General features: G+C 35.2%; 1 protein-coding gene across 4 annotated transcripts in view; it reads left to right on the top strand.

The window, feature by feature from the left end:
- Positions 1-27,335, top strand: part of PTPRK (protein tyrosine phosphatase receptor type K) — a 478,561-nt gene that overhangs the window by 373,136 nt on the left and 78,090 nt on the right. For all 4 annotated transcript variants that reach the window (XM_053913630.2, XM_053913631.2, XM_053913632.2 and 1 more), the window contains exons 8-13: positions 1,025-1,327; positions 7,143-7,252; positions 8,250-8,451; positions 11,866-11,971; positions 18,102-18,375; positions 21,035-21,071. In XM_053913630.2, coding sequence (XP_053769605.1) covers positions 1,025-1,327; positions 7,143-7,252; positions 8,250-8,451; positions 11,866-11,971; positions 18,102-18,375; positions 21,035-21,071 — 1,032 coding nt within the window. The remainder of the gene's footprint in view (positions 1-1,024; positions 1,328-7,142; positions 7,253-8,249; positions 8,452-11,865; positions 11,972-18,101; positions 18,376-21,034; positions 21,072-27,335) is intronic.

The raw sequence follows: 27,335 nt of genomic DNA, 5'->3' as shown, positions 1-27,335 counted from the left end.
CATGCTGATTACTTTTACATAACTGACATTTTAATCTCAAATATCAAAATTTATAAAAACCCCAAATTGGGCCCTTTTTTTAATTACTTTTTTTCTTTTTTCCCTACTGATTTCCACTTAGCAAGAGCAGTGAATATCTGTGATGAGTAAGTGAGGCCCCAACAAGGCCTTGACCTTGGCCTTGACTTAAATCTCCTTGTCAAGTCAGTGTAATAAAGTGTGCTGTGTACTGGTTTGTTTATGGTGTAGACTTTGCGATGGCCATGATTTCATAGAGTAATTATTTTGATTAAGTTAGACGATTAAAGTTAGTCTTGCATGAGGAAAGAATACACTTGGGAAGCAGTGATGGATGGACTCCTGTCTTTGGAGTGTTTAGTTCTGCCAGCATTTTCCAGTTGAGTGACTCTTCATCTTCCAGTTTAGTTTGGGTGACAATGAATGGATTGTTCGACCTGAGTGTTTCCTAGAAAAAGACAGAAAGAGATCAAGAAGCACAGATGACAATGTGAATATCCACATGTGTTCTTGCAATTTTTCTCAAATATTTTTCTGCTTTGATGAACAATATCATTACTGAAATAATAAATGTTAATTAATATCTGTGTCACTTTTTGTAAGTGGTAGTTTATGTTACAATTAGACTAATTAGGATACAGCACAGCTTGGTGACATGACAAATCATAGAGCAGAACATGTTGACTTTTATCCATGATGATATATTAGCTAATTCACTCGCTCAATAATGACACAAGAAAAGACGGGGAGTTGGGCAGTAACAGCAGCAGCAACTAGAAAGGCATCTTGGCTACACTTTCAGATCTGTATTTTGCACCATGTTCCTAAGTACTACGGATTGTTGACATTTTACATTTCACTTACTTTCCTTTAATTTTTTGGTAAATTATAGCCCTTGACCAAAATCTTCAAGAATAAAAGATGAGTTCTAGATTCAGTGTTTTATTTTTCCAAGATTATTTGTTGTAAAGTTGACGACTCTCTATGTCTCTGACTTATTCTTCAGAACCGATGCGAACCCCAAAGACGTTAAAGATTGCGGAGATACAGGCGAGGCGCATTGCTGTGGACTGGGAATCCTTGGGTTACAACATCACTCGTTGCCATACTTTTAATGTCACTATCTGCTACCATTACTTCCGTGGTCACAATGAGAGCAAGGCAGACTGTTTGGACATGGACCCCAAAGCCCCTCAGCACGTTGTGAACCATCTGCCACCATATACAAACGTCAGCCTCAAGATGATCCTAACCAATCCTGAAGGCAGGAAGGAGAGTGAAGAGACAATTATTCAAACTGATGAAGATGGTATGCTCACATTTTGCTATTTTTCAAAAGGGGGATTATATAACACAAATTATGTAAATATTTAGAGTTTTTTCTTAGAGTACCCAGAATTGAATTGAATTCTGAAATCTGCTAAAAACTCTTAATAAGGTTAACTTTGGAAAGAGTTTGCCTTTAACAAAAAAACTTAGTATTCTTCAGAGTAACATCAAATACTAGATGAAATGACCCTCTACGGTGTTCTGTTTTCATTCAGTGTTAGGGAATTGGCAACTGTACTAACAGTGTAAATAAAGTTTTCTTTATCAAAAATAGTTTTCACTGTTCATAACAATATAGCAATTACCTATTGGTAAAATACATTTAATTAATAATTTAGTCTTTTGCATTTTACAGGCCAACAGCAATAGCTTTCATTTTCCTTAACATTTGAAAACAGCCCTATTTACCCATTCCTTTCATTTTTATATGGCATTAGGAAAGTCTGGATGTAAAAGAAGGCCAAAGTTCATACCTTTAAGTCTAAATGAATACCCTAATCAGATATTTGCAAACTTTCATCTTTTATCTACCTTATTACCACCCGAGTAATTGAACTATATCTTACCCAATTTCTGTGTTACTTCTGAATTATTAAATAATAGGAAGAAACATATATTAAATATGTACACATGCCTGATGTAGCACTATAATATGTCAGTATTATATGGAGTTTATAATATGTCAATATTATATGGAGAATATGGAGTTTCTTATAAAACAAAAATGTGTCCCATAGAAAAATTGTTACAAATGATAATATTCTAGTAATAACAAGAATATGGTCTTCTCATGTAAGACATTTCATTTTTAAAAACTTTTATGAAAAAAATTATGTAGGGAAAGTACTATATAGTGAATTTATACCCAAGTGGTACCAATTCCCCTCAATTTCTGAACTTTAGGCTTCAATTTTTGATGCCTACCAAGTATGAGATTGCCGTATAATGTGTCAATATACCATAGTTTCTAGATACTTTCCGTACCACTCTGAAAAACCTAAATGACCCTGGTTTGTCCTATTGATTTTGTTATAATAAAGGGAAATAAGAGCTCCTTAACCTCATTTGCTCAGACTTTAAAGGAAACAATTAATATTGTCTAAAAATTATGCTTTGGGTTATTCTCATATTCCTAAAACATCAAAAAGTAGACCTCAGACTTAAGGATAAATATACTTTTTCCATTTTTGAAGTAATCAAACATGATTGCCTTAGTTATCATGTTCAAATTTAACCTAATTGAAGCATTTACAATATTTTAAACAACAAACCCTGCTGTGATATAAAAATACACCAACATTCATATCACTCCCCCACATGCATATACAACTTACCTGAACATATGCTTGTGCAAGAAAGAATGGCTAGTGTAGTCGTGTCGTAGGTGCAAAATGGGGAGTCTAAGCATGGATTCAAAAGTCTTGAAAAAATATGTCATTTTATAAGGTGGGATAAATATTAAGAAGTCTGTATTATAACAGACATTTTTTAATCCATATTTTTAGTGATAAAAATGTACTCACATGTTTTGTTGCCTACCCATAAATTTTTTTAAAAATGATTCCTTAATGGGTATTTTAAACCAAATTACATGAGTTCTGTGCTCCTTAGTCATTCACTCTCTACATTATAATTCATTTGGTTAGTACCCTTGGGTATGGTTTCAACTTTCCCACAAACCAAATAATGTGGTCAGGCTTATATAATGTTTTTCATATTTTGTAAATTTTTAAATGTATTTTAGGTACACATATGACTAGATTAATAATCATGATTGTAAAATTTTAAATTATGTTCTAAATTGATCAACTCATGACAGTGTATTATTTTTTTTATCCAGAAACAGTTCTATAAAAGTAAAATGGCATTATTTATTATAATTTCAATATTTTCTTTTTTTGAAATTTTTATTGTTATTCAATTACAGCTGTCTGCATTTTCTCCCCATCCCTCTACCCCACCCCATCCGAACCCACCTCCCCCTGCTCAATAATATTTTCTATCCTAATTTTATATTAACCTGTGCTTTGAAGCATTTTTATTTAGTTTTAATGATACTGAATTGCATATTATTACTTCAAAGTATGGTCAAGAAATAATTCCTTGTACCTTCAGGTTGCTTTTTCCCTTTGCTTTATCTATAAGACTAAATGATAATGATTGAAGCACAAACTTTCTGTGACATTTGCAAGTAACTCAGTTCAGATCTGCCCGTGTAAGTTCCAGTTTCTACATGCAGCGCTTGAGGTGTCTGAGTTCCTGAGGTGGGGACCGAATATCTACATTGTAATCCGTTGTTGTGAAGATCAATGGATTATGATGATATAATTAAGTCTGTCTTACTAAATTATTGCTGCCCTATATACATAGAAAAAGAATAAATTATCAGCCATCTAATGAAAGAATGTAATTTCATGAAAATAATTCTGGGGACATCCATAAATCATGACAGCAAAGCTAGAATGATTTCCCACCACGACCCTAAGGTAGAATTTATATTTAATTTATTGCATACATTTTTTTATCCACGGGTAGAAGTTATTTGTATGAGATTTTGTTTTCATTTTTTTCTGGCATTGATAAAAATCAATATTAAAAAGTTGGCTCAGCAGAAAAGCCTGGTTTAGGGACCGGTTTATTTTTTGTGTGTGCTAATACAAAGCTATTTTTAAGTGTACATTTATTATATTTTAAAGGTTGTAGTGCTTATTTAATATAAACTTGAGCCAACCATATTTATTATTTTTTTTCTTTTCCATTTTGAGAGTTATATTTTAAAGGATTTTCTTACATGCAAAAAATTTAGCTGAAACAGCTCTCAAGTAAATCACAAGCAGGGGAATAAAAGTCAGCATTCTCTCTCCATTAAAAGCTGTTGATGTGGAAATGGGAAGTGGCAGTTGCATCAATATGAAGACTGCGATGACGGTCTTCGTAACTGTGTGTTGTATTTACACAAATTTTAGGTACATCCAGACATATGTGTATGGGAAGGCATTGTCCTCCTTCAATTGTGCAGAGTTATTGAATATACTTTGCCTATTGCCCCTCTAGTTCTTTCTTTTGTCCACTACACTTGTCCCACCGAAAGCTCAATAGTATGGCACTCTCTTAGCCATAATTTTCCTGCAGACTTTCCCCTCTTACAAACAGGACCTTAGGTACTTGAAGTAAATCCACTTGACAAAGTAGAACAAGTTTAAGAAGAGTAGAGAAATATATGCATTCTAGAGAGACTTCTCTCCAATTCAACCCCCTTTCAATGCAGAATTATGCAAACGCTTAAATCGACCCCTATTTGTAAACAATTTGAAATACATCCATGGCATTTTATAGTATTTATGGACCAGGTTGTGTTCGGTGAACAGGGATACTAATTACATACCATCATATAAAAATTCAGTCATGAATTGGTCTTTTTTCTCCTCCTTCCACCAACAACCACATTCTATATGTAAGAGGTATGGAAAGGCGAAGACATTCTTTCCTTAATTACAATCGTGAGCTTATATCATTCGAGTAGGCAACAGCAGCAGGTAACTCTCCTGAAAAATACACGAATGTCCGTGGCAGGCCCAGCAGAAGCCACAGACTGCACATGGGGCCCTTCGGCCTTGATCAGCGACATAACTGTGCCAACGCTGGGCACTGCGGTGTGGGGGCAGCTGCGCAACGCCTTTGGCTAACTCCTCCCCGAGCCCTCAGCTGACAGGTGCATGAACAGATCATCTGAAGTTCAGTGACGGCATCTTTTCTGTTTACTGTGGGTTTCTTTCCTTTATGAATTTATTATTAATGTGCCAAATTATGTTGGCTGTCCCAGAGGTCACAACATCATTCATCATCTCCTTGTGGATTGAAATAAATCTGACTCTTTTGACATGTCATTATTCAGAATTTCTTGATGCTGCTAGCCACAATGCAATTCATTTCCTTTGATCCAGTGATTTTTAATTTATTTCAATCCTCACAAAATTGCTTTATACTCTGAAACTACATTTCAAGATAATGTCATGTGTGAAATTCACTGAAATTTTATATGAAGGAAAAATATTAATTAAAAACCAAACTTGCCTAATATTAGGTCAATATTTTCAAACAAATACATATTAAGCAAAATAGGATGGAGAGGATATAGTTTTAAATATGAGCAGAACAAGAAACTGAATATATGAATAAATAGTGACTATATTTAAATAAAATACATGGAGAGAATATATACATACAATAACAAAAGTATCTTGTGTCATACTTTGTCAATAGAAGCTGACACATCATTTATTGCTGCCATTGGGTATTGTTAAAAAATGACATTTGCAAATAAGGACAGGAATAAAGGTTCCTCAAATCTTACCTGGGGATACTTCAAAACTAGTTATGTCAATTGTTGAGTTCTAAACAAGTGTGATGTTATAAAATAATTTGATTCTTGGCTTTGAGAAAGTAAATTTCATTTAAAAGACTGAAATGATGATATTTTGACCTATTTTAACCTAGCAGTATTTTTAATGTAATTGTCTTTTAATTATAGAAATTAATATAGTTATAAAAGTCAGGTTGACTATTAAGGGGCATTTCTTTTAAAAAAAATAAGTAGAACATTTACTATCTTATATAAATCCATAAATAGGGTAAGCTTCAGAGTTGAGTGATTCCATGGCTCAGAAATATGAAAGAAGCCAGGTTGTCTCAGTATCTGTGACAGGCAATCCACGCGTTGTTCATCTTCAGGCTTCTTCTGGTCACGACATAACTGCCCATCAAAACTGGAGAAAGCTGTGTCCTTTATTTCATGCATTAGGAGAAAAAGAGAGAAAGAGAGAGGTGGGGGAGAGAAGAGAGAGAGTGAGAAAGGGATGTCTTTCTTCAGTATGGATTATGAATACTTTCATTTAATCTGGTTGAGCCAATTTAGAGTATATGCCCACTCTGTGATCAGTTAGAATCATCAGGAAAATGCTATCCCTTGACTTGTTTTGAATAATCAGAATCTACGCTCAGAGTGAGAAAGAGTAAGTTTCCTTAGTTGCCTGGGTCGTGTGAAAGATGGACGGAAGGTTGAGCAGAATTGGGATTCTTTTCAGAGCAGGAAGAAATCAACTAACAGCCCCCTACACAATCCCATTTTATGCCATTTCTCTTTCCTTGTAATGGTCTTGAGAGTCCAGGAACTTTGGTAATAGCCTTTCAATTTGGCAGCTTTATAAAGAGTACAAAGTGTCCTGTGCACCTGAGTTTGAGTCACAATTGTTTTGTCTTCTAATTACCTGACTTAAGACAGGTGAGGTCTCTTCCCTATGCTTCTATTTTCTTATCTGTCAAAAAGCTTAACGCTACTATGTGACTTCACTTTCCAGTCTAAGAAGCATTACCTATTATATTTTATTATTTTATACACTTAGTTTATAGACACTCTTTCAGGGCGTATAATCTTCACAATATCTTTCAGGGAAATACGGCTCTGTTCATGAAACAAATTACAAGATTTTCATGTTATTAGAGGTATACAACAGAGCAAACTCTACTACACAGTTTTTTCAGCTCTCGTAGGTGATTAGAATATTCTTTGAATAAAAATAACTTTTCAGTTGTATATTTTCTATATTAGAAGCTTATAGACTTTCTTCAAACTTCCATATATTAAAGTCAGAAAAACTGGTCATATAGATCATTTTCTTTTAAGGACATATCTTTATTTATTTAATGCATTTTTAATTTGGTTGTCTAGCTCACATAATTTACCTTTTCTGTTTCTGAGCTAAGCAGTCTTATAAACAAAATGTATGTATTTGTAGTGCCTGGCCCTGTACCAGTCAATTCACTGCAAGGAACATCCTTCGAAAATAAGATTTTCTTGAACTGGAAGGAGCCTTTGGATCCAAATGGAATCATCACTCAATATGAGGTACTGGGAGAACAAGGAAGTTCATTGAAATGTGGATTAGAGAGACAGTAAAAGGAAATGGTTATAGGGAAATAAGGGGGAGAGGGAACAAATATTAAGGGACTAAAATCATTATTATGTTTCCTGTTTTAATTTGGCATTTCTTGATTTCAAAATTTAGCATCAGAACAAATATTATATGGCACCTAGAATTTTCAAGTGCTTAAAGTAAATGTATGGTTTTTTTGTGTGGTGGTTTTATAAAAGCAGGATTGGGGTTTTTCAAGCAGACTTGATAATGGTTGTAAAGCATGAATTTTTATAAAATTGAGAAACTTATTTCAGACCGTGATTTAGGAAAGGCTATTGAATGTCAGTTTCATAGTAACAGATTAATAAGAAAAAACAAAATCTTGTACACACTTGACTATATTTGAACTTGGAATATAAATTATTATCTTATTTTTAAATATAATATTTTAAAAGAAGAAAGGAAAGGGTCATTTTGATTGTACTAATATATACTTATATTCCTGTATAGTCAGTGTTGATTAAAGCATAAAATACTTAAATTGCTAGTGGCTACAGAGTGCATCCTGGGAATGGGAATCACTAGTGCAATCTTATATTCTGTGACTCTATTAGCATACTTGAATACTAGTTATATGTAATTTATGTAACGTAAACAAAGTATAGATTAAGTTAATCTAAAGAACTATTTGTTGAACATGTCTGTATTTCATATGAATTAAAATATATAACCATAAAATTATGTATTCATGTCAAGTACATTAATTAATTTTTGATAAAAGAAAATGGATGTACATTGGCCCAATCAAATAGATAGTAGATACATATATGAGTATAACCATATGAAAATGAGAAGGAAAAGAAGTGAAAGAAAATGTGATTCCCTCCACAGAGACGCCCCTGAATTCTATCTTATTTAAAAGTGTGTACTTAAACTTTGTTATGACTTGTGTTGGATATGTAATAGGAAATATATTTCCTAAAACAGGTCAGCTACAGTAGCATCAGATCCTTTGATCCCGCGGTTCCAGTGGCTGGACCTCCACAGACTGTATCAAATTTATGGAACAGTACGCACCATGTCTTCATGCATCTCCATCCTGGAACCACGTACCAGTTTTTCATAAGAGCCAGCACCGTCAAGGGCTTTGGACCAGCCACAGCCATCAACGTGACGACCAATATCTCAGGTATGCAAATGAATATAGAATCGGATGGTGTTCGTGTGTCATAGAGAATCACAAATACATTGAGTGTAGTTTGTCTCACTTATTGAATCTTTAATGTAGTTATTCATGTTTGAAGGCACTTGAAATAATTATTTGAATACTTATTTACTATTCATTATATGTCCAAAGCCAGTTTTAATTGACAATGGTCTTTTAAAAAATTACATTATATCTTTATTAGAAATCTTTCCAAAGTTCATTGTATATGCGAATGGGCTTATAATAATTTTGAGGAGTTGATAATTATTATGGTATCTGAACTTTACTGTAAGTGATTTTATCAAAGAATGGTAGATGATCCTTGCTCTAATATTTTAGTACCACATAGCTTGTCTCTCTGCTTCATTTTTACTGACATTCTGATAATTTTAAACAAACATGACCTTTTATTTTTCTTAGCAATCTTACATAAATTCATCGCATTTCACAATAGCAATATTACTTGATAAACAAACACAATTAAAATTTCATTATGTTATGCTCATAATTTCATTGCTTGCATTTGACTAGATTAATTATAGATGTGACTTCTTCAATCAAGTTACCAATTAAACCTTTTTAAAATTTTTTCCCCAGGAATTAGTATTGTAAGGTGTCCCAAATTTACTCCAGCTTATGTAATGCCCTATATTATTTGTCTATGATTAGTAAAATGAATATATATATATATATATATATATATATATATATATATATTATACTCATAGCTGGAGTTAAAATTGACAAATATCTATCACTTAATATATTAAAATTCTAATTTTGAATTTAAGTCCAAAATTTTATTTGGAAAGGTTTTGAATACAATACAAAACTTAAAAAATTTATATCATGAAAAGTTAGCTATTCCAGTATGAGGGATGGTTTCTTTAAAATATTTGTTTTTGCCCTGGCTTGAGTGGTTCAATGGACTGAGTGCAGGCCTGCGAACCAAAGGGTTACTGGTTGGATTCCCAGTCAGGGCATATGCCTGGGTTTCGGGCAGGTCACCAGTAGGGGGTGAGTGAGAGGCAATCACACATCGATGTTTCTCTCCCTCTCTCTCTCCCTTCCTTCCCATCTGCCTAAAAATAAATAAATAAAATCTTTTCTTTTAAAAAAAGAGCATTTAAAAAATATTTGTTGTTACTTTGCTAGCAAATGTGGCCTGGTGATATGATATAGTAAGAAATGTTTCCTACACTCTAGAATTAGCAGTGGTGTTGTAGATGAATAAGATCTTTCAACAGAGATACCTACAAAGTTTCCATAATCTGGTAAAGCTGATAGCATTGGACAAATGGACATTATTGAGAGCCATAATTTTTTTTGATTCTGACACATATTTTATTGAATAGAAAATTTATAATTAAAGACCAAATACCCATTGAGAATTTTCTTTGAATTATTTATTTGTACTTTCACTTAAAATAACCTATGTACATGGGCACTAGGATTTGAACTTTAAAAACTTGGTGCAATCACTGTGTCTTAGGAACACATAGTAATCAAGCTCATACTGGTAAAATTTATGTTTGTGGTTCTAAGAATCACTTGAACTTTTAAGGTAATTTATTGTTATTTATCCATTGAGTCCAGTGATTCTTTTCCTCAGTATTTTAAAAGTACTTTAAATAAACATGAAATCAAGTTATTAGAGGAATGATGCTTAGAGATATGATTTTTATATGTGTGTGTGTATGTATAATACTACATATATCACATATGAGTATTGTGCATGTAATATCTATTGATTTTATTTCCTAAATAACTCTCAGATAATTTCCCCTTTTGTGATATCCCTATTCCTTTCTTTCTTTCTGGATCATATTTTAAACAGATCATTGAAATATCTTGCTAAGCAGTATCTTTGCCCTCAGACTTACATTGCTTCAATGTATTTTTATATTGGTCTTTATACAATACATATTTCATTCTTAAGTTTTTCTTCCAAAATCTAGTATATTGCATCTACTGGGATGAAGCCCAAAGTCCATGCATGGCTGGCATTTGTGCCTCTTCATTGTATAGCTTCTTCTACTCCTTCTCTACTCCCACTCATGAACACAAAGTTCCAGATATAATGAACTGCTTACACACACCTTTTCATTTCATGTTAGGTGTCTTCAAATGTACTGTTGTCTCTCTCTGGAATTTTGTTCTGTGCTTTCTCATTCTGATAAGTTTTTACTCTTTTAATATTCAGCTTAAGGATCACCTAAAGCCTGAAGTCTTCCCTGTTTCAGGTGCCCAACTCCCAACACTAGGTTAGAGTAGTGGTTCTCCAAGTGTGGGCCCAGACCAACCCCATCAAGGTCATGTGGAAACTCTCTAGAAAGGCACATTCTTCAGAATGTCTCTAGAAAGGCATATTCCCCTCCCCAGCCCCATTGAATTACGGGAGAAGGGCAGCAATTTATGTTTTAAGAAGCCTTCCAGATACTTCTAATCTCACTAGTTTGGTAAACACTGTTTTGGCAAATTGTGTTCCTCTTCTGGTCACCTAATATCTTGCTATTAATGTTTTTATGCCTCTCATTCTTTGTAAACATGCAATTCCTTTTAATTCTATAAATGCAAGAGACCATGCTTTTTTCCATAGTATTCAGTAAATGTTCACTAAATGAATGAAATACTTTAAAAATTTATTAGATGCCACTTGTTATATTATTATTATAATGTACACATTTCAGAGATTACATACTCTCTTAAACATCTCTCTACATAGAAATTGTTAAAAGCCACTGAGGCTACTTTTACAACCAGTTCAATAAGGAAGTCCCTCTCTCCCCACAAAATGATCATTTTTGGAAATATGTGTTTCTTCTTTTCAAGAATCTAGCAACTAATGTATCAGTATGTGGTAAATGAAAATCAATGTTCCATTCTCGTTCATCACACATCCTTGATAAGTGTCTATTGTAACCAGGATGGTGAGACAGGCCCAGATACTAATATGCGGTCATTTCTACAACCATTAGATCATGAAGGGCAGCTCCTCTCAGGCAGCCTTTACCTCAGCTCCTGCCATTCCTTTCTCCACATCTCCGTGTACAACTCCATAACCAGGACACTCCCCCGAGTCTCCACTGTTACCACCTTCATCCCATCCCATCATTGCTTATTTCGGGTCTCGGGAAACTAAAACCTAAAGCATCTTCCCAAAGCGTTTGGAGTGTGTCACAAGTTGCCAAAGTATTATTTCAATTTCTACAGCTCTTGGCTTCTATCTTTTGCTGCTTTAGGTTCCCAGGGTTCACGTTCATTGGTATATGTATTCATCAAAATAAGTATTAAGTTGATTTTTTCTCCTCAGCCACCATCATTTATTCAACCTGAATTAAGATTTATTCCTGCTAATTGATTGAAACTTTTTTTTTGTCATTAATCACTCATCAGCTCCAACTTTGCCTGACTATGAAGGAGTTGATGCCTCTCTCAATGAAACTGCCACCACAATAACCGTATTGTTGAGACCAGCACAGGCCAAAGGGGCTCCTATCAGGTAAGAGGCGAGGAAAAACGCAATAGCTAAAGGAAAAAACAGTAAGAGGGATGTTTTCTCATAGGTGCTTAGAAGCCAATATACTGAGTGGGTCATTTCTGTAGGGAATCATTTTAAAAATTACTGTGAGAAGCTTTTATTTCTCTTTGGTTTTGTCCTTGTTTGCTTTTCATTTGGACTAAGCCTAAGGACAGACTTACAGTTAAGAGAAGAATTCTGAGGGGATTGTTGAGATATTCATGAACTCAATCATTCACCTCTCTGTGCTGTTGGATTTAAGAGTGTTGCTCTTTTATTTTTTTCTCTAGTCCCATTTCATTTCACTTCCTCTGTTGATATCTATGGTATATGAGCTTTGAAGGTATTTGTCATAAATAGAATGAGAAAATACCTCCTACCCAATGCATTAAATCATTATGAATAATTCCATCTGAATGACTGAAAAATATAAGGCTTTGAGGAAATAAAAGTAGAATATTTATAATGAATGTAGCCTGTGACCTTTTAATTCCTGAATTATCACTTACCAGAAATTCCATAGTAAATATTAAAATTCACGTTGTATTTTCTTTATCTTCCCAATATTAAAAACTCCCATATTTTCTTCATCTTGCATAAAATTATGAGCCATGTTTTCAGGGATTTAGTCAAAATATTCCAACCATTTTAGATACATATTTAAAACTGATGCAAGTTTCTATTAGAAATTTGTAGCTTTTTGTGGATACTTTTGTTTTCATATTTCTATTGAGAAATAAATCTAAGCACAAAAATCAGTGCAAGTATTTTATAATTAAGTCATCTCAAGTTGTTTACATGTTCATTAAAAAATAAAATTAATCCTTATTTTATGTGTAGAATAAATGCATTTGAACTTATGAGCACATACTAACCATTCAGATAATCCTATATAACCACAAAGAAAGAAATACTTTTAATTAAAAAATATGTCAATAAAAGACCTTGTGTTTTTAAAGGAAATTCTCTTGAGTCTGCTCTGGCTAAAATGCATTGGGACTATGATACCAGAGGAAAAGAGAGATGACTGAATGCACTTGTAATACAAACACTTAGAAAATATTTCTACTTGAAAATGCAAAATAAGTATGCGGTGCTATTCTCGAGTCAATGATCTGTGGGTCTGATTGCAGATCCAAAGGAGAAAGAGTAAAGGCCTGCATTCAAAATCTTTTCCTAGTGACAAGAAATCAGGATCATTCACATGTTCCTACCTGTGATAAAATTTACTTTGTAGGTCTTCAGTTCTATTACTGCTTTTTAAAGGAGCTGCCAGGTACTTGCATTTATTTATAAGAGTTAGATATTTGAGTGAGTTCAGCTTTACTGTAAGTTGAAAACACAGTGTCTAATTTTCCCACACCGGGCTGTATATAACATGCGCTCTGTCATGCAATGCATCGTTCGATCCTTGTATCGCACAGACATTGTCTGGCCACGGATTATGTGTTAGGCACTGTGCTCGGCATTCTAAATCAAAGACAGAATGAGCACAACAAAACACGGAGCCCTGTCCATGTTTGTCATGGGCGATCAGAGCTGCCTGCAGCCTGGTAGATACTTTGCTTCTAGCTGGCATTCACAACATTTGTTGAATTAATGAGCATGTTATCAATGGCACATTTTTAAATCAAATGATTTTCTTCTACTTTTTTACTTAACACAAAATTTTTAATTGCTAAAAATACACATAATCTGAATTTAGGGTAGTATAAAAACAATCCTTGATAATCATACATTCTCTTTCTTTGCCACAGAGATGCACCTCTTTGTATATATTGGAAAGACATTTGACCTTTGTAGAGATTGAGCCCAGTGTCTTGAGAACTCCCAATTTTATACTTTGGAGCTTAGGGCTCAAATAAATTTAAAATCTGTAAAGTATTACAGATTTCTTCATGTAGTAACATGAAAAAATAATTAAAGGATATATAAACAAATTAAAAGTATTTTAAAAGAATGTTACTACCAGGAAAAAAAGCTGTTTTCCAAATGATAATCTAATCCCATCTTTTCCATGTTTAGTTTTTTATAAAGATTTGCACAGGTATCTGGCACCACCCCAAAGTGGGGGCGAGGTGTCAGAACCAGGCTGGTCTAGTCAGGCAGTCTGCCTCAGATGAGCCTTGCCTCCTTTGCTTTTCGAACCCTCCAGTCAGGTAGTCCTGCGTCCTTTCCTCTGATCACATTCCTACCTTTGGTATTGCTAACCGGAGCCTTATCCTGAAGTTTATCTTGTCTGGTGCTCTATTATTTTTTTAAATGAGAACCCAACTTTATGCAATCCATTTTCAAAGCACTGTATTTATGGTCTGGTACTTCAAATTTTTTATTGGATCCTCATTACGATTTTAGGTTCATGAAACTTTTTTACTTTCCATCCAATTTCTTCTTTATTTATGTCAGCCTATCAGAATCTCTTCTGTGCCAATGCTTGTTGACTTTTCCACTTTGACTGTGACCCATCTCCTCCCCTCCCAATAAAAGCCATACTTACATACCTCCCGAGGTATGTAAGCATACCAGCCAAACCTCCCGAGAGCATCCATCTGTTAGCTTTGTTTGCTATCATAGGCTCTAAATACCAGGTTCTATCTTGCCTTATTTGACAGCATAACTAGCCTCTGCCAGACTGCATTACACCCTCTATTTGTCCCAACTCCAGTGAAATATCTAATTCTTTCTGCTCTGGTCTTCCTAATGTCAAACAAACTGCAGTTCCAAAAGCCTCCGTCATAGCACCTGTGAAATCCTTGTTGGGTAGAGTTTGTCCGTCAATGGTTTCTATAAATTCACCCATTCAGTAAGATCCACTATGTGCCAGGAGCTGGGCTGGGTACTTGGAATAGAAACCCACATAAGGCGATTTAGTATGTGCCCCCAAGTGGCGAATTACAAGCGAGGTAAAACATGGTGAAAAAATTGGCCTTGTTAAAGTCAATGCCAGGATTTTGAGCCTTGTTATTCAGAAATGGAGAGCAGTAAACGTGATGCTAACCAAAACGATATTTAAACCTTGACTCTGGGTCACGAAATGCTGGCAATGGGGCAGTACAAGCAATGGTGTCTGCGATCTTGGGAAGTCTGTTCACTAGAGAAATAGTAAAATATTGGTGCTGGGGAATTTTTCCTGAAGCTTTAAGGAGACATTTTAGATCAAAAAATGAGGAAGCATAAATTGTATAAAATGTGTTACTTGATATCACTAAGAAGGTGCACAGGCTGAAACTATAGTTGAATTCACAGAGAGTTTAATTACTGGTAGTTGAAAATCCATGGCAGGCTGTTGTAGGTAATTGTGGATTGAGCTTCAACGTTTTTAAGCATTACATCAAGAAAAGTGTCTACTAAATGTATCATATCACTTTTTGAGCTGATGTCAGAATCCCTTTGTATATTCTCTTATGGTTGTATAAAGGGAAGAGAAATTGCATGAGGAGATGTCATTATTTGGCCTCACAGAAACTAAGAATGACTACATTCCAGGTTTAATCACATTAGATTATAGTATAGTGAAATCGTTTTTGGTTTTTTAATATAAGGGAATCATATTTTGAGTATTGAGTGAAGATTCATAATACCAGAATATTGATTTTAACTTAATTATAGAAATATTTTGCAAACGTAATTAAAAGGAATGGGGACTATATGAAATATGGGTAGAGTGAATAAACTCTTCAGGTGACCTTGGAATATTTTAAATTGCTAGAGTACTGAGCTCAAATAATATTTAGATCTAGCTAGAATTAAGTACCATTATGTAATTGGACAACCAGAAGGATGAAAAAGCACAGGCCCATTTCATGTAATCAGTCAAATCAGTTCTAATTTGATTTCTCTTTCCTTATTTTCTGCCCTTTATTTAATTTGTATTGATAAACAAGAAAGTAGCAGGGGAAAAAGGAACAGTTCAAAATCAGTGGAAGAATAGGTTGGGGAACAGCTTGCTCAGACAAATTCAACGATGAAGGGAAAATATATTATTTTTAAAGTGAATGTAACAACTTTGAGTTTAGGCCCATCTCACGTTCGATGAGATCTCTCCCCAGGAACAGATTGCACTTTTTCTTCCTTCACTGCCCTCCGACATCAGCAGTTTGCTTTGCCCCTTGGAGATTCGGAGAGATGAACTATGTTGTGTGAAATTTCTTAATTTGCAATATACAACTATGTCAATTTAATAGAATTAGTTAAGATGGAATGTGTGCATGTATGAGTTCATTTACAAATTTTATCTACATATGTATGTTTCCACAAGACATGCAAATGTACATCATACAAATACAAATTCTAAATTGAAAGCGAATAGAAAAAATACTAGGTATGCTTAACGTGGAACATGTCAGCTACCATCTTTTCTTTTTTTCTCTCCAAGGGCTATGTTTATGTATTTCCAGTATTTTTAAATGCAAGGGGTGGGAGCATAAGGGAGCTAAATGGTGATGAAAAAAATACAATAAAAATAAATTTTACCAAAATAAAATAACATTAACAAGTAGCTCCTCCATGGACCACTCAGAGAGCATGTATCTTTTTAATAGTGTTTCTAGGAACTTCCAGGCCCAACTTGGGAGAGAAAGAGAGAATGATGCAGTACATGTAATTTCAAATAACATAGACTTCTGCTTTAGTTACTAATCCAAATCTGAAATTCGGACATTAATACAGTTTTTACACTACCTCTAAGGGAAAGAAGATGGATATCAACCTACCAATTTTTTTCAATATTTTAATAGGGAACAGGAACTTGAATAATTAAGGGGAAAAATATTTAATTTATAAAACTCCTTTCTTAACCATACAAAAGTCTTCTGTTTGTAGGGATAACACAGTTTATATTAAATTAGAATTTTCCACCAGGTTCTAAGCGGGTATAAAATTTAATATTTAATCGTCATAGAGGAGGATTCAGTCTCTCTCTTTCTCTGTGTGTCCCTCCCCTCTTTCTATTCCTTTTTATAGAAGTTTACTAAAGGAAATATTCTATTTCTACTGGAAGTCCATTCAATAGCAACTATTTTCCCTGCGTTGAATGAGCGTATTTTCCTGGAGGCTCAGGGTCAAACATGCATCTCTACACACAGCTTATTTATAAGCAGTTTACTTGTGACCGCAACACATTGTCTAGTAATTTGCAGGAATTTTGAAACACATTTTTTTAATTTGTTAATAAGATATAAATGCGTTAATAAAGTCAGCTTTCTTGGGTATGCATTTCCTAAAAATGTTTGCCTAATGAATTCCTTGCCAAGAAAGAATATTATTAATATAGCAGTTTCATAAATTGATAAAATATATTACCAGTGGCCAGGCAGGTCTTTATTTTAAAGTTGCATTTTTTTCCTTTTGTCTGTAAGATAATAGCTGTTATAGAAAAGTTTAAGGCATTTAAGAAAGGTATTGAAAGTTTTAGTTAGATCTGAGCTTTCATAGGCCAAATGCCATCTGTTTCTACAGTTTGCAACACTTTATTATTAACAACTCCAGAAGAAGGAGGCAGCTCTATTTCGGTGGTGAGGACAGATTTCTGTCCATCTGTGCCCATATTGCAGCATGTCACTTGTGCTTTAGATCCGCATAGCTGTGAGCCAGAGTTGATGCCAGGGCAAGGTCAAGAGGTGGGCACTGCCTGTCAGCACGTTCTGTCTCTAACGTTGTGACAACTGGGAACTGGTGCTTTGAGCTCCGCCCCGGGGCAGCCATTCTCTCGGGGCTTGGAGCTAGCCGGACCTTCCATACTGTCCTATCAAAGGAAAATATTAACTTTAAACATTTAAAAATACCAGACAAAAAACTTAATCTATTATGTGTCTCTGGTTAATGTCAGGTTCCTTATTAGGGTGGCTCATTTCTCAACAGTTAAACATGAGGAGAGTTCTATGCTGATGTTTTTAACTTTCTTTTTTCAGTTTTATGATAATTACATTGGGATTGGAATCCATGTGAAATTCTGTTTTATTGCAAAATAGCTAAAAACAAGAATGCAGGGTGTTAAGACTGACCTTAAAGACTTTTAAATGTTTCCTGTACTGTTAAGGAATTGTTTCTTCTCTTGAGAAATCCCACTATCTAGAACCTCTAAATATGTGCTTTATTTTCTTTTTCCAAAAAGTGCTTATCAGATTGTTGTGGAGGAGTTGCATCCACACCGAACCAAGCGAGAAGCCGGGGCCATGGAATGCTACCAGGTTCCTGTTACATACCAAAATGCCATGAGTGGGGGTGCACCCTACTACTTTGCTGCCGAGCTACCCCCAGGGAATCTTCCTGAACCTGCCCCGTTCACTGTGGGTGACAATAGGACCTATCAAGGCTTTTGGAACCCCCCTCTGGCTCCACGCAAAGGATACAACATCTATTTCCAAGCAATGAGCAGTGTAGAGAAGGTAAGCTTTCTCCAAGATTTGCTTTTTCACTGCCCTGAGGAAGTGCTACAGCCAAATGTTATACTCAGTGGCATTTGCCAATTAAACAAAGGGGAGAGATTGGGTGTGTGGGGGGGCTGTTGTTTCTGTTCCCAAGAGCGTGCCCAGTTTTGAGCTCTGACTGCATGTGTTACCTTGCCCAGGATTCCCGTTTCCTAGTAACTGCTTCTACTTGAACCTTCTTCAGGAAAGCCCGCGTGGGCAATTGCGAGCAAAATGATTTGAAAAGGTGTGTGTGCTGCTGACACTCGAGCCCCCGTAACTACCGGGAATTGTTCTGCTTTTGCTCAGTAGTGGCACACTTCAGAAGATTAAATTTACTGCAGGATAAACAGAAAGCGTGCTCCACGGCAGGCTAATAAACCCTTATAAACTTTCCGGGGGCACAAGCCAAATAGTAAATAACAAGTAACAATCCTCTGATTACAAATAGGGCGCCTGTGGTATATCTGACAGAACCTAAACAGAAGGCTGCCTGGAGACGGCTGTGTTTTCCCTTCCCCTGGCTGCCCCTCCTTTTCCCATTTTGGACACAGTTGTTTTTGAGGACTGCCGCTGCTCCCAAACGAATATTGAAAAGGAAAACACAACAGGAAGTTAGAAACAACGAGTGGTTCCTCGTGTGGGGAAATAACCTGGCCTTTCATGCCTCGTGCTATTCTCTGTGAAGGATTTTCTTTCCTACAACTTATTTAATTTTTTTTTCTTCAGAGAGAGAGAGGGGAAAAAAAAGTTGAGAAGAGAAAATGTCCACAGTTTGAAATCCAATGGGAGAATGATATTTCTGTTTACTTGTAACTTTATAGGAAATTGCTGGGTTTGGGTAATTGAGTCCCTGAAGTGAGTACTTGATGTCTAGTTGCAGTGGTCGTGTTATGTCTTGGAATAAATAGCTTAAGTGGAAGGCATAGCAGTCCATTTACATTTCTTCAGGGACCATGGGAACTTAGAGTATTGACCAGTAATTTTGATGAGAACTTTGTTTTTGTCCTTACCCTAAATGGTTGGCTTACAGAATATGGCAGAGAAAAATGCCACATAGCATCTTCTAAAATGTACCCCAAAGCCAGAGACCGCTCGTGGTTGCAAATGCTCTTGTTATTTTCTCGTATATATCCTCCTAAGAGGGAGTCTTTAAGGGCAAGTCAGCTGCCCACTCCCCACCTGCACATCGTTCTCTACCACAGGCTGCTCAAACAAGAGAGGACTGTAGAAGTTAGTATTCCATCCTGGGTATGAAGTTACATCGTGATGGAAAGCATAGTTCTGTGTTTGGATATTCATTTTTAAAGAGCTGAAAGATTGCAAATTAACTTTTGCCATTTGGTGTATGATATGAGAGGAGTATTAATAAATGCATGTTACTACATAGGATTTTCTCTGGCGTTCTTTAAAAGCATCCTTATGAATTTTCTCTTCTAATTGTTACTGTGTCTCCATGTGGTATAATCAAAGTACAGAGTAGCAACAATATATTTCACAGTTAGCCTGGCAAAGAGTTTTAAAATTGACATGGCCCCTACCAGTGGTCTGGTAATCTGGATAGAGTTAACAGCAATTGCTTTTAGGAAACCAAAATCCCTCTGGGGCTTTATGGGAACGTGCAATAATCTCTTACAGTTTATTATGAAGGCCTCAGGTCACAATTAAGGGATAGAATTGCATACTTTCATTTTTAATTACTGTTTCCTCCTCAATGCTTTATTTTACTTAATTTAAAAATAACACATGCTTAAGAGAAAATTATAAACTCTTGGTTTATCAATGTATAGAGCTACTCCAGATGAAATTATAAATGCATCTTAAAAACAGCCTCTGTTTTGTTCACTGGTTTTCACATCTTTTCTAACCTCTTATGTGTTCAAAGACATAAACTGAATGAAATAAGTCTGAGAGTTGTACCCCTAAAAGTGTGTTCCCCTCCTAGTGCCACTCCACAGCATTTTTTTAAAAAGGAAAAGAAAAAGAAAAGATAAAAACCAGAATCTGAAATAAATTGTGTCCTTTCCTATTTCTATTTCCTCAACCCCATCTGTTTAGCAAGAGGGGGGAAATAATCACCAAGAAAGATTTATGCCCAAACAGCTAAATTAAAAAGACAAAAAGGATAAATTATGTTGCAACTGTGATGTAATTTCTTGAAGATCTTTCTAACTGCTGTCATTTAGCTCTTTAGTCGTGCCAGGCTCCTAGTGAGAGCATGTAGCAACCAGCTTCAGTCAGAGTATACAGGCATGAGGAGAAAATGAAGTTTATGTTGGGGTCCAATTTTTATTAGCTTTGCAAACACTTTTTTTCCTGATTGTTCAAAAAGTACAAAAATGCAAACAGAATGCCATTATACTTGTCCTAGACAAACAAGACAGCCTGTTTCATTACAAGGTGAGAAAGGACACCTAAATCTTTAGAAAAATGTCAAAATTTTTTAAGTTCTTATTTTACATTTAAAAATAAAAGATATCTGTGAATACATATAAAAACATTAAAAGCTTCCTTTATACTGCAATTTGATTCTTTATAAATCTATTTTATAATTCCAGATTGACATTCATAATAGTTATAGTTTATGAAATAGGAGACATGTATACACTGACTGTTTTCTCTCATTTTTACTCCTCAGGAAACTAAAACACAGTGTGTTCGAATTGCTACAAAAGGTAAGAGGTTTGCTTCTTATTTTCAAATTTCATTTGCCCACTTTCTAAAATGAAAGAGCTTTGTTCCCTGCTTCAGGGCTAATTACAGGTGGCACTTCTGTTACAGAGTTTTTGTAGTAGGGCCCAGTTAAACTGCCAGTCAAGTCCTCTGGCTCCCTGGGGTGTCTTCAACACATAAGGGGGTGCTAGTTTCCATCCTCTAGTAATTGACGGGAAGAATCTTGTTATGAGAATAGGAAGGATTTATCAGAAAGGTCTTGTGTTGCTGATCAACCAACATAGTGGGAAAAGCTCAGCAGCATCAGTTCAGACTCACAAGGTACTTGTTTAAAAACCTGTGTTACTTTCTGTGGTAGACAAAGGTAAAAAGAACCAAGCTAGTCCATGCATATGGAAGAGCACAGGTGTGGAGATTCGTCTTTATCAGTAGTGCAGTTTCATTGAAGATGCTTTAGTTGTTTTTTTTTTAAGTTAACTTTTTTTTTAATCCAACCGATGCCAAGAAATTAGATCTGTGATGGCCGGTGGCCAGGGCAATTCCTGCTGACATTTCACAGTATAGTTTTGTTCTCCCCTTTTTTTTTGGAGAAAACATTTTCATCTTTGAATGAGTATTTAGAGTTCAGAGTGGGAGAAAATCTCCAGCATTCACTATGTTTATAATCCTTCAGTTAAGACTGACGTGACTGTGCCAACAAGGGAGGGAGAGGGATCGTGGGCTTTAACAGGAGGAACAAGAGAAAGCTGACTGCATGCAGTCGTGGGGCTGTGTGGAGAGTTGGCACTCTGGATGGTTTTCTGCCAGAATTAGTATTGGACCCACATTCACGAGCAGGAGCTGATTCTGTTGGGGTGAAAATGAATGGCCATATTCTGTGTGTGCTGGCGTCACTCCTTCCACCGTTTTTCTCGTCCATCATCAGTCTGCTCGGTTGCGTATTTGTGTTGTAGTCTTGTTTGTAAAGACAGTAAAGACTTTTTTCCTTGACTCATGAGAAGTAACAAAAAAGCTTCACAGAAGAGAAAAAAAATACACTTTTCAATTCCAATACTAAGATTCTTCAAGATATTAAAAAAGCAATCCTAATGGAGGGAAAGAGAAAATACAGAGGCATCTAGTATACAAGATTGGCATCTAATATGTCAGATTGGCCTGGGTGGTCCTCAAACTTTAGCTTGAGTCAGAAGCAAATAAAGGCCTTATTAAAACAGGTTATTTGGTCTCAATGTCAGAGTTTCTACATCAGTGGGCCTCGGGAGGGGCCCAAGAATGGCACTTCTAGCACATTCGCTGCTGCTCCAGCCGGTGCTGCTCAGGTGACCACACTGGCAGAGCTACTGACATGAGCAGCTCCCACACACCAATGCGGATATGTGGGAGTTCTATGGCTGGACCTGTAACCCAGTTTTGGCCACAGAGATCTAAGAGTATCTCTTCTGTCTGGTCTTCTAAGAAATAGTATTTTTTTCTTTCTAATTAATAAAAAGAGATTGCAAGAATAATCTCCAACTCATCCTTCTCATTATGGGCATTATTTTGTGAGGGTTTGTTATTTAGAAGTTCAGGGCCAAATTAGCTGAAAAGAGGAGAAAGTCAAAGAAAACAATAAGCCTATTATGAGCTGAGCTACCCACTGCTAGAACTTCTTAATCATATATATATATATATATATATATATATATATATATATATATGCACTAAAATTAACATCCTCATTTTGAAAACCACTACTGGTGAATAATGTATAACCTATAGCAAATGATGTCTGAACTGATGTGAAATTTTTACCCCCCCTTAGGAATAAAAATAAAAGTATCAGAACAATTGCAAGTAAGTACTTAAAGTCCGTGTAACCTAATCGTTACTAATGGCAGTTTAAAAACAGGCAGTCTCCTGTTAGATATCAGTCTCACACACCAGGAACACATTTGCTGCCTTGGCTTAGGTGCTTGGGTAGGATTTATCTTCACCAGGCTCCAAGACAGCTGGAAAGGAGGACCCTAGACAGTTCCCCTAGAAGCCATGGAAACAAGGAAATTCCAAACTCTAGCAGGGGCGTCCAATCTGTGGCCCACAGGCTGCCTGTGGCCCAGGCCCAGGATGGCTGTGAACGTAGCCCAACACAAAATCGTAAATTTACTTAAAACATTATGAGATTTTTTTGTGTGATTACATGTTACATTGTATTTAAAATGTAGCCCAAGACAGCTCTTCTTCTTCCAGTGTGGCCCAGAGACACAAAGGGTCGGACTCCCCTGCAAGGCACGCATATCTGCATTCATCCGTCCATATAATATCAGTCTGTTTATTCTTTTGATAAGCCCAAAGTTGATGTGTGATTGTGAAAGATGTCTATAAGCTGGAGTTTTCTTATTTTATATAGTTCCATCCTAGGAATGGTCTAAATCATATCATTATTAATTCAGAATATTACTTATGTTAAATAACAATGATATAGGTATTTCCCAATCCCTCAAAAATATTTTGACTTAATGCATTTTAAACATGCATTCTAGTATTAAGAAAAATTCACTTGTCACAAGTAGATAAATGTTCATGGGAGATTTTATCCAATATATATGATAAAATACACAAACACTGACAATCTTTGATTTATTTCTTTATTCTTTCCTCCCTTTGCTGCCTATTCTTTCATTACTGGATAGTTGGTTTATTTTTTAAAAGTATGGTTTTTATCATTTTAATTTGGTCTCATGTTGCTTTTGTCAAATCTTTCATTGTCCTTCTGAGTGTGCAGATGGATAAAAGTATCTTTTTGTGTGATCAGACATTCAAGAATAACAAACATGGGAAGAAAACACTTTGTCAAGAAATTACAGTAAAACTGTGGAAGCTCCACGTGGTTGCACCATGTGTATAGAAGCTACTTGACTGAATTCATTTTTATCGGATTTACCCACAGATGAACTTGAGTACAACTCAGTAGTCGGCTCTTAAATCGCATTCTTGCCTTTTACCACTCTCAGAACTTAAAACTGCAGTGGAGGATGGTTTGGAAACAAGAGTGAAGTGTACTAACATGCTTTATATTTTGCTAGCAACACTTTGAAGGAAATGGTAAAACATCAGACATAAAATTTCAGATACTTACATACCTTTCTTTTTAAGCTGATGGAAATTATGGTTAACTGTTATAGTTTATTCTGGCTATTAAGAAATCTTGGGCAGGATTGTGGCTTTTCTTGGTCCCTAGGATGAAATTTGCTTTGAGGAAGCTGCCAGCTCTCTGAAAATTTTTAATCAGTGAGAATAACTTTGTGTTTTTCCTCCGAACCGTAAATGCTCCTGTTTGTGCTTACACTCCTTTCTTCTGCGAGGCAACTACTCTATGTCCTCGTCTTCAAAAATTAATCTAATTTGGAGCTTATTTCTCATCTTATTTACTTTTTTTTTAACTGAGGAAAATGAAAGCATGTCTAAGTGAAAACAAGCTGGGAACAGGCACAATTTTAATAAAACTTAAATCAGTGGCTCCGAGCTTAAAACTATCCTCTGTTAAGCACCAGTGTGTCGTGGTGCTCTGTCAAAGATCTTATCACTGTAAATTTTTTTCTTAATATAGAGAAAGTATTTTCTCCATTATACTATATTATGCTGAAAAATTAAAAGCTAATCAACATTTTAACTTCTTTGCAAAACAACACACCCCTTTACCTTTGCGAAACTCCAGTAGACTAAAAACATAACATTTCTACATTGGATTCAAAAGCTAATGACTGTACAAATGGTTTATTGTTCAAAAATTTCATAGGCTGAGGAACTGTCTGGATGCACTGTCAGGTTTATAAGGGTGAGGGGGACGGTCTGCTTATATTTTTTGTCCATGTCTGATATTTAATACAAATGCAGTCAGTCTCTTTGGAATAGGTGATGAATGAAAGGCTGTTGCTGTCCAGAATTGTTCTCCTTTTAAAACACTGAATATACATCCATTTTATTTCCCACTTTATTTTATTTACATAATTTAGAAATAATTTAAAGCTTTTGTTTTCTTTTTAATCTTTACAGAAGATTTCTAGTCACTAATTTTTCACTTTGGCAATGTGAAAAATTAATGACTAGAAATGTTGCCTCATAGTTATTCCCATTAGCTTTTGCTTACCTTCCATTTAAATTGTGCTATACTCTTAGAATTTTAAAAAATGTAGGAAAAAAAGCTTTGCCTGAGTTATTAATTTATTATTTCTTGTATTAATTTCCATCTTTTCTTTTCATGAGGAGTATAGGTATAAAAAGTTGATACAATTTTACCCTCCCCTTTATTGGGTACAGAGTGTGTGCGTGTGTGTGTGTGTGTGTGTGTGTGTTATTTGTAATCAAGTCAGCTGACTCCTGGAGACTTGAATGAGTTCTGTCCACAATGTCCTGTCCTCCACAGCCCTGCTGAGAGGTTATTTACATTTCTATAAATAGAGATCAAATGACAGAGTTGCTCTTCATTTTGAGAAGCTTGTTGAGCAATTCATGATACATATAAAGATCTGAGGAAAACTAAAGTCTAAAAAATACAGTAAAAGTTTTACATGTAATATAAGTATGTATATTACATAAGTATTCTAACATAATGCGGAGTTTTCAAAAATGGCAAAGCTACTGATAGGAAATTTCTGGCAAGTGATGAATTCTAATCTCTGTTTGAAGAAGCCAATTGAACTTTACTTACTTACTACGTTTATTTATTTAGCAATGATATATTACAAAGATATTACCAGTTCATTTTGCAGACATTTTAGAGATTGAGGATTTACTTTTATAATAAGCTGTTTTTCAAATTGAGAACAATGCTTACATACACAAATCTTTATATATAGAATATTAACAGGTGCCTTCCCTAAGAGCTCCCATTATTTCTGAAAAGATAAAAAAATAAAACTTCCACCTCTGCTTTTATATATATTGATCAATTTTCACATTAATTACTAAATCAATAATGGCATTTGATTACATGTATTGATAATGTGAAACCTATTAAAATAAATAGGTTCCTAAATTCTGTAGCTACTACTCATAACCCACGATTTCGAATCTACCACTAAACAGCTCTTATGTTTTCATCAGTTGGCTTTAAAATAAATAATGGAAATGGTATTGGTAATAAGTGAATTTGATCATATAAATTTATATTAATAATATACTTATATTTTACTCAGTATTTCTTTAGCAAAATGATTATATGCTAAAATTTTAGTGACCTCGCTTTAAGTCATCCCCTCATTTTGTGGGTGAGAAAACTGATGTTTACTGATAATTTGATTTTTCCAAGTAGAACAGACTACTGAAAGTGTAGACTCAGAAGCCAGTTCCTGTTCTTTTCTCAGGATACTACACTCATTCCACTTTGCCTGTGTAGAATCATTAATGTGAATACTAACATATGTTCAACTTCCACTTTCATGTCAACCAAGGCACTATGGTTATCAGAAGTCTACTATAGTAATTATTTCTCTAATGCAACTAAAGGCCAATCCTGAGATTTGTATTTGGTAGTTAGTATATACTGATAACATCAAACTGAGAGTCGCCGTTGTTAATCAGAGAAAATTTTATAATTTAAAATTTCATTCAAATAATATCAACAGCAAAGTCTAAACTATTGCTTTATATTTAGGAAATTGCCTTAAGGGACTAATGAGAATTAAATAACTCCTCTACTCATACATCATTTCATAGACATTTATGAGCAAGGTTCAGAGATAGCATGCCTTTACAGAGCAAAGATGGTAAATCCTTGGTGATAAGTTTATCTCTTTTCAAAATCACTTTTTAAAGCTGTCAATCAACACCGAGCCTATTCATATTTCTAGGCAATAATGTTAATTAAATTTAATGGTAGGCTTAATAATACTTCCCTAACCCCACCCCCACCACGATGACCATGTTCTAATCTTCACTCTCTATAGCTGTTACTTTACATGGCAGAAAATACTTTTCAAATATTTTTAAAGATCTTGACATAGGGTAATTACCCTGGATTATACAGATGGGCCCAGTAGGAGTTCATGTAAGTGGTATGTGGGAGGCTGTCTCAGAGAACAGAGGTAGGGATTGGTGTGACGATGTGCTTTGCAGAAAGGTACAGAGGTCATGAGCCAAGGAAGGCAGGGGGTCTCAGGAAGCAGGAAAAGGCAAATGATTTTTTTCCCTTGAGTCTCTAGAAGGAACACAAGTCTACGAACATCTTAATTTTAGTCCTGTAAGATTCATTGAGGATTTTTGACCTGTAGAACTTTAAGATAATACAT

This window comes from Desmodus rotundus, chromosome 11, assembly GCF_022682495.2.
Source record: "Desmodus rotundus isolate HL8 chromosome 11, HLdesRot8A.1, whole genome shotgun sequence".
Lineage (NCBI taxonomy): Eukaryota > Metazoa > Chordata > Mammalia > Chiroptera > Phyllostomidae > Desmodus > Desmodus rotundus.
This window is presented reverse-complemented; position numbering and strand designations above follow the sequence as displayed.